This window comes from Alligator sinensis, unplaced genomic scaffold (assembly GCF_000455745.1).
Source record: "Alligator sinensis unplaced genomic scaffold, ASM45574v1 scaffold1037_1, whole genome shotgun sequence".
In the NCBI taxonomy this organism is placed as follows: Eukaryota; Metazoa; Chordata; order Crocodylia; family Alligatoridae; genus Alligator; species Alligator sinensis.
The window spans coordinates 784-8,376 of NW_005844117.1; the positions used below are offsets into that span (position 1 = coordinate 784).

The 7,593-nt window shown below is 45.2% G+C and overlaps 1 protein-coding gene across 1 annotated transcript; it reads left to right on the top strand.

Annotated features, from left to right (window-relative positions):
• The first annotated feature begins 3,619 nt into the window (after nt 1–3,619).
• LOC102369536 (olfactory receptor 12D2-like) lies at nt 3,620–4,558 on the top strand. The gene has a single exon (XM_006039298.1). It carries the CDS (start codon nt 3,620–3,622, stop codon nt 4,556–4,558), a length of 939 nt encoding a protein of 312 aa, XP_006039360.1.
• The last annotated feature ends 3,035 nt before the right edge of the window (nt 4,559–7,593 follow it).

A 7,593-nucleotide genomic window follows, 5' to 3' on the forward strand; every position in this document is an offset into this window, starting at 1 on the left:
CGGTTCTAATCCTGGTTGTGGCAACTTTCACTCCCTACACTTTAATTTTCCCTCTCTGACCTGAACCTTCCCCCAAGTATCCCAGGTACGCCAAGAACACATATACACACTGTACCATCCAAGTTAAGAGCTTACCTGTGTGTATGTGTAGGTGGTTGTGTGTGTGTGAACTGGTGAGTGTGTGTATATATATGTATGGCATTGTGTGCATGATATATGAATTAGTGATCCTTGTCTAACTTTTGGGGTGTATAGTGTATGTGTTTGAATTGGTGATAGGTATGCATGTGCCTAGGCTGGTTTGGATGTGTATGTGCCTGAGCTGGTAGTGTGTGTGTGTGTGTGTGAATGTACCTAACTGATTTGTGTGTTTGTATATGTGCAATTGGGTCACACCCTCCTGTCTAACAGTGCAATATTGAGATCCTGAGAGTTGGCCTGACCACACAGGGCAAGAAATAGTGCTGGCAACACATCCAGAAACCAGAACTCTCCCTTCACCCATCAACGTGTAATTACTACTTTGTTTAAAAAGTAATTTTTTCTTCCTTGCTTTTAGGATTCTTCAAACATTTTGCATTACCAAGTCACTGGTGTGGGTGACACCAACACATAAAAAGCCTACTGAAACAGGCAGGACTTTGCAGAAAGCAGAAGGGGGCAGGACCTATTCTTCTGCTGTTTATCAATTTTATCTCATTAATATTAAATACAAGGCTTAAGAAAAAAGAACTTCTGAGACCAGGTGCTGGAGAACATCTCTCTTTCAAGGGAGTTTCTTTCTTACTGGCAATAACCCCTTTTCTCTTGCTTTCTTCCTCCAGACCTCTCGTGTTTTCCCCACTTGGCTGCCTAAAGGGCAGCACTGAAAGGAAGTCTGGAGAGTGCTCCAGGCAGTGCCCAGCCAATGACTTGATCATCTTTGAACTTTGCAAGGAAGTGGGATATACAGGTTTAAACTCCCTTTGCATGAGAGAGGTCTGGAATTCATGTGTCTCACTTTCCTGGGAAATGCTGTGTATACTAGGCTAGTGGTCAGCAACCTTTAGGAATCCAGAACATCCCAGCTCTGGTCTGATGCAGGTCAGGTAGCTTTAGTAGCATGTCAGTGCCAGAGTGCCTTTCCCTGAGCCTGTACCAAAGCCAGATAGTTGGGAGCCCACTCCATGGATACACTTGAATGAAGCTTCCAGCCGGTAGGGGACTGCAGCAGAGTTGGAGAACTGCAAACTGCATCTATGCTTCCACTGCTGTTCTCAACTTTCCCTTTCTCTACTCTCTCTCCCCCCATCCCAGCTGCAATGTGAGCATAGTTGGAAGCTGCCAAGCCCCAGCACAGCTGTGTCTGTACTGCAGCCAGGTTGAAGGGGGAGCAGGAAAAGTCATTAGGTGTGTGGGCACAGCTGGAAGCCACATGGTTATGACACAGCTCCCAGACAGCAAGGAGCCATCAGGGCTCAAGTTGGGGGGTGTTCAGAAATAAGTGGCAGTTGCACAGGTGCATGCAGAGAAGCTGTTTCAGGGCTATGCCATCCAGCTGTGCCTGTGAATATTTTGTTAGGTTGGGATCTTCAATATTATCAATAGAGTGCCTAACTCCCATAGATTATCAGCTTTGTTTAGTTCTGCAGATGCTCTGGTCTGTTCAATATTGTTTGACTTTGAGCTCTATAGCCTGCTTGCATAGTTTGGAAATTCCAGTGTGAGTTAAGTGAGTCAGTCTCAGTGGATTTAGACTCATTAAGGGAATAGAAATTATGGTTCTCCAGTGGTTTAGTGTGTGAATATGATTTAAAGGCTACTTTGCTCCATGGGTACAGCACAGTCACCTGGATTTCAAGACCTGCAGGACTTCCTGTCTGGCTTCTCATCTGAACAGGTAGAAATTTCCTCCAGCAGTTTTCACGTATTTTTTTGTTTCTAGGTAGTTGAATAGAAGAAAGTCTGAAACCAGACACATTTGAGCTGGAAGGGACCAGGACTGAGATGATTTCTAGCTCCTTTGAAATCCCCATACTTTAGCCCTTGTGTCCACTGATGTAAGTAGCTGAGAATTCCTCACATGTGATCTTTTCAAAATGATGTGATGCCTAGTGCGTGGGTTTCTGGAGTAGAATGAGGAACCCCTGAGTTGGTTTCCATCTGCATCAAGGAGAAGATCCATGCACTAGGGCCCCATTCTAAAGAATCCATTTGGATTCATAAATCCTGTTTTCCAGCACAATGCTCTAACCATCAGACCAGAGCTTAGGTGTTAATCTATGAATAAGGGGCCAAGCTAAATAACAGGGACTTTTCTCATCCAGAACAGCATTTATCTCAAAACTACACATCCTCTGACTTGCTTGCTTATTTCTGGCCCTTCCTGGCTGCCTAAGCTCCCCCTCCTACCCATGCACGCAGGCATCCAGAGAAATTGTTTTGGAAAAGAAAGAAATAGAATCACAAGCTGTGTGTAACTTTGGAAAAGGTTCTTACATGTCTGGATAACAGCAATTTAGGTACATCAGGTAAAACAGGTTCTTCTGCTTCTTATCATTTCTACATGTTCTGCTGAGACAACTACAGTCAATAAATAATGAGGCTATTGCTTGGCTTCATGGATTTGCATTTGCTAAATAAATAACTAAAATAATTATGGGAATGATATTAGAAATGCAAACACTGAAAGTGGCAAATTGGATAAAATATTATATTAATTATTCACAAACAAAAGAAAAATTCCATATCAGGACAAAGCATAAATAAGAAAGAGAGCAAAGTAAGAAATGTTGACACCCACTGTAATCAGTGGTACTTGCACTATCCTAAGGGGTCCTAAGGGAAAAGGCTAGTTTCTTAGATGCCACCTTGCCCTACCTTGCTCCTAAGGAAAAACTGAAAGTTGGTTGACACAAGGTCAGACAGTGATGTGTTTGTCTCCCCTACCTGTGGTTCTGAGGTGCCTTCCTTCCTAATCTAGTCTTACATATTCATGTTCATAAGCTTTTTGACCAGATATTGATTCCTGCAAGTGAATTTAAGTCTTGCCAAAAACTTCAGAGGACACCTCTAATTATTTGGTCACTGTTATTAGAAGCAGCACTGATGGTTACCAGGGCAATCTGCAGTTTTATTTCAGCAGTGATCAGTCAACTATTTCTCTAAATTGGGGTCTCTTGCCTAATCGGCTTGCATTTTATTCTACTTTTTCCTAACTAAAAATGATATACTGGTACCATATTTACTTAAAATCCAAGATGAGTCTTTTTTCCCCCTGTTCAATGGCAGGGAGGAGGCTCATCTTGGATTGGAGGGTGGGGGGCAGACAGCTGCTGTGACTAACTGTAGCTCCAGCCCCTATCCAGGTGTGGGGTCAGAGCTGCAGCTGTCACCTGCCCTACTGGCTCTGCCTTGTGCTGCCTCTGTTTTCCCCCACTCCCCCAACACTTACCCTCAGTTCCGGTTCTGTCCCTACACCCACCCAGCAGCAGTGGTGGCAGCAGCTCTGGCACCAGCTTTAAGTCTAACCTGGAGCCAGGGCCACAGCTGATGTCCAATGAGGGTTAATCACAGGGACCCACAGATGAAAGTCCTTTTGAAATGCTTCATTTTATTCTCTCTCTCTCTCTCTGTAGGGATGGCAAACTACACAGAGGTGAATGAATTCATCCTTTTGGGCCTAACCAATCTGTGGGGGCTTCAAGGCTTCCTGTTTGTTCTTTTCTTGATACTCTACATGATCAGTCTTCTGGGAAATGGCACCATTGTGGCTATTGTGGTGAATGAACCCCAACTTCAGACTCCTATGTACTTCTTCCTAGGAAACCTCTCCTGCTTGGATATATTCTACTCTACAGTTACCGTGCCTAAGATGCTGGCTGGCTTCCTCTCAGGGAACCAGGCCATATCCTTTGCAGGCTGCCTGGCCCAGCTTCACTTCTTCCACTTCCTGGGCAGCAGTGAGGCCATGCTGCTGGCTGTCATGGCCTATGACCGCTATGTGGCCATCTGCAACCCACTGCGGTACACAGTGGTTATGAACCAATGGTTCTGCCTGTTGCTGGTAGTCATCACCTGGGCCACTGGTTTCCTGCATGCCCTGATACATTTGGTCATGACCTCCCAGCTGCACTTCTGTGGCCCCAACAATGTCCACCACTTCTTCTGTGACATAAAGCCTCTACTGCGGCTGGCCTGCAGTAGCACTAGCCTCAACTTGATCCTTCTTAATACTATGACTGGGAGCCTTGTCTTGGCTCTTTGTCTTCTCATGCTCCTCTCCTACCTCTACATCATCTCTTTCCTCCTAATGAAATTGAAATTCCAGGAAAACAGAAAAAAGACCTTTTCCACATGTGCCTCCCATGTCATGGTAGTGACTTTGTATTATGGGACTGCAGCCATCACTTACCTGTGTCCTTCACTGGATTCCATGGCAGAAGAGATGATTGTTACTCTTATGTACAGTGTGGTCACTCCAGCTCTCAACCCCCTTATTTACATCCTGAGGAACAATGTGGTGAAATCTGCCATGAGAAAAGTCATAGGCAGAATTCTATTCCCTGAAAGAATGTGAAAAATGGGGCTTGCTTGTTCTCTTGTGCTCTCTTTTCTTGATCTATATAAATTAGCAATTAGATTTATATAGTATGGACAGAGTGTCTAGTATCTACTAGAAAGCAGACTAAAGCAGGCACTTTTTCAGTAAGCAAGATATGCAACTGGAGATGGAGAAATTTATCAAAAAGGATAGTTTTCTTTATGCTTATCTGGGGAAGAATATTTGGAGGTCAATTTAAATTAGTATTCCCAAAGAAAAAATATGTTAAAACAGAGTTGAGTTTGATAGCACAAAAGAACAACTCAAAGTATACAAGAATGTGTATGTGTGTGCGTGTGTGTGTATTCCAAAAACAAGAATGGGGTGTGCCTGTGTGTATTTCCCCCATCCTTCTCTACCTTTTTTTGTTTTCCTAATTTCCAGCTACTTTACTTTTTTCACAGACTGCCTCTTTTCTACCTTGGAGAACTTGTTAGTAAAGCAGAGTCTCTCTTGCTTACCTTTAGCATTCCTTCACCCATTTTTGCCCCTGCCCCACCACTCCCTTCTCTACCCATTGTCTTCCTAATTTCCACCTATTTACATTCTCACTGACCTCCTGTCACACTTTTAGCTTCTTTCATTCCTTGAAGATCTCAGAACAACTATGGAGTCTTCTTATGCCTGAAGAAGGGTGCTTGTACCTGAAAGCTTGCAAAAAACTTTGTTCCAACTACTCAGTTGGTCTAATAAAAGATATCACATCTGCCCAAAGAACCTTACCTTCCAAAAAAAAATGTTGCAAAAATTAGAAATTGAAATCTTCATTGTGGATAGGTCATGCCTGATCAGCCACATTTCCTTCTATGACTAAGTGATGCATCACCTGGACAAAGGAGAAGAGGTTGGTATCAGATTTAGATTTCAGAACAGCCTTTAACTTGATCTCCCATGATGTCCTCATTGTAAAATTGGGGAACTGTGGCCTCCATGACCTTACAGTGCAATGGCTGGGGATCTGGCTCTGTGGTCAGACTCAGAAAGTGATAGTCGATCGAACTAAGTCAACATTGCACATGGCGACCAGTAGCATCCCCCAGGGCTCAGTACTTGGACCAGTACTCTTTAACATATTCATAAATTATCTGGATTCAGGTGTCAGAAGTGGACTGGCTAAGTTCATAGACAACACCAAATTAGGGGTAAGTGCAGTCACAATAGAGGATAGGCTGGAAATTCAGGTCAACCTGGATAGGCTCACAAGGCGCAGTGCTACGCTCACTAGCACCACAGTCGAAAGAGACTTGGGGTCATGATTGACCACAGGATGAACATGAGCCACCAATGCAATGCCACAGCTGACAAAGCAAATAAAACTCTGGCTTGTATCTACCGATGCATCTCAAGCAAGACCCACAAAGTCATCCTCCTGCTTTACTCAGCCTTGGTGAGGCCACAGCTGGAGTACTGCATCCAAGTCTGGGCTCCATACTTTAGAAAGGATGTGGAGAAGCTTGAGAGAGTCCAGAGGAGAGCCACGCACATGATTAGAGGTCAAGAGAGCAGGTCTTATGAGAAGAGGCTGGGAGGCATGGGATTTTTCAGCCTGGAGAAGCAAAGGCTCAGGGGTGACTTGGTGGCTGCCTATAAGTATATGAGGGGTGTGTGTGCACCAGGAACTGGGAGAACATCGGTTCACAAGGGCACCCCAAGAGAAGACAAGGTCACAAACTGCTGGAAGACCATGTAAGACTGGACATAAGGAAAAACTTCTTTACTGTCCGAGCCTCCAGAGTCTGGAATAGACTCCCCCCAGAAGTGATGCAAGCACCTACTCTGGATACCTTTAAGAAACACTTGGATGCTTATTTTGCTGGGGTGATCTGACCCCAGCTGACTTCCTGCCCCATGGTCAGGGGTAGGGCTGTGCGAGGCTACGGACAGAGCTTCGGATCTGGAGAAGCTTTGCACACTTCAGGGTCCAAAGCAGTATATCCAGGTCAAAGCGTTGGCCTTGTTAGGTGTCCCGAAGTGCTTTGGAGCTGCCTCAGAGCCACCTTGGAGATCCGGCCATAGGGTATAAGGGGGAAACAATAAAATATCTATAACTTTGGTTTTTTATGTCCAATTTGGATGAAATGTTCAGGGGTGGTAGAATCTGCAGAGAGGATGAAGCTTTACATGTTACAAGAAGATGGGTACAGGGGTTTGGGGGGAACAGCACCCCAAATTCTTGAAAGCAAAACTCATGTCACATCTAGGCGTTACAACATAGCAGGGTGAAATCTGCAGGGTAGCTCTTACTGAGGCCACACAGGCTGCCAAGTTTCATGAAGATTGGCGCAGGGGTTTGGGGGGGACTTCACCTCAAGCTGCAGAGAAGCAAAACTGGTGCAATGGGTGCTTGAGGGACTGACTGTCTGTCTTGGGGTGGGGAGGGGAGACACTACTGCAGGCCTGGCTGCTAAGTTGCTGTGTTCCCAGTTACCAATCAATCAATCATGATTCACTCAGAGACCAGCTCAATACACAGGACCTAGCTACTACATAATGACTTAACGAGCATCAATTATCACATATAAAACCAGGCTAAGGAGAGGAAAGAATCAATACAGACAATCAAAAGCCCCAAAACAGACACAGTCTTGGCATGAGTTTTGCCTGTCAGCAGCTCGGGGTGCAGGGCCCCAGAACCCCCCTGCACCGATCTCCTCCACAGCTGGCAGACATCACAACAGGGGCCACCATCCTTGCAGCTGTCACCCGGCTGCGCCTTAACACACGCAGTGTCACCCATGGCATGAGTTTTGCTTGTCCACAGCTTGAGGTACAGTTTCCCCCAAACCCCTGCACCTATCTCCTTGAAACTTAGGAGACTTTGTGGCCTCAGCAGGCACTAGTAGGCCTGCAGTTTTGACCGTGCTGTGGCTTAACACATACACATGACATGCTTTTTAATTTCAAGACTTTGAGGTGAAATTTCCCCGAACCCCCTGCACCTATCACCTTGAAACTTGGCAGGCTTCATGCCTTCAGAAGAGGCTACCCTTCCTGCTTGTTTTCTCCCAATT

Coding starts and splice junctions, on each gene's coding strand:
- LOC102369536 (XM_006039298.1), top strand. CDS start 3,620: ATGGCAAACTACACAGAGGTGAATGAATTCATCCTTTTGGGCCTAACC.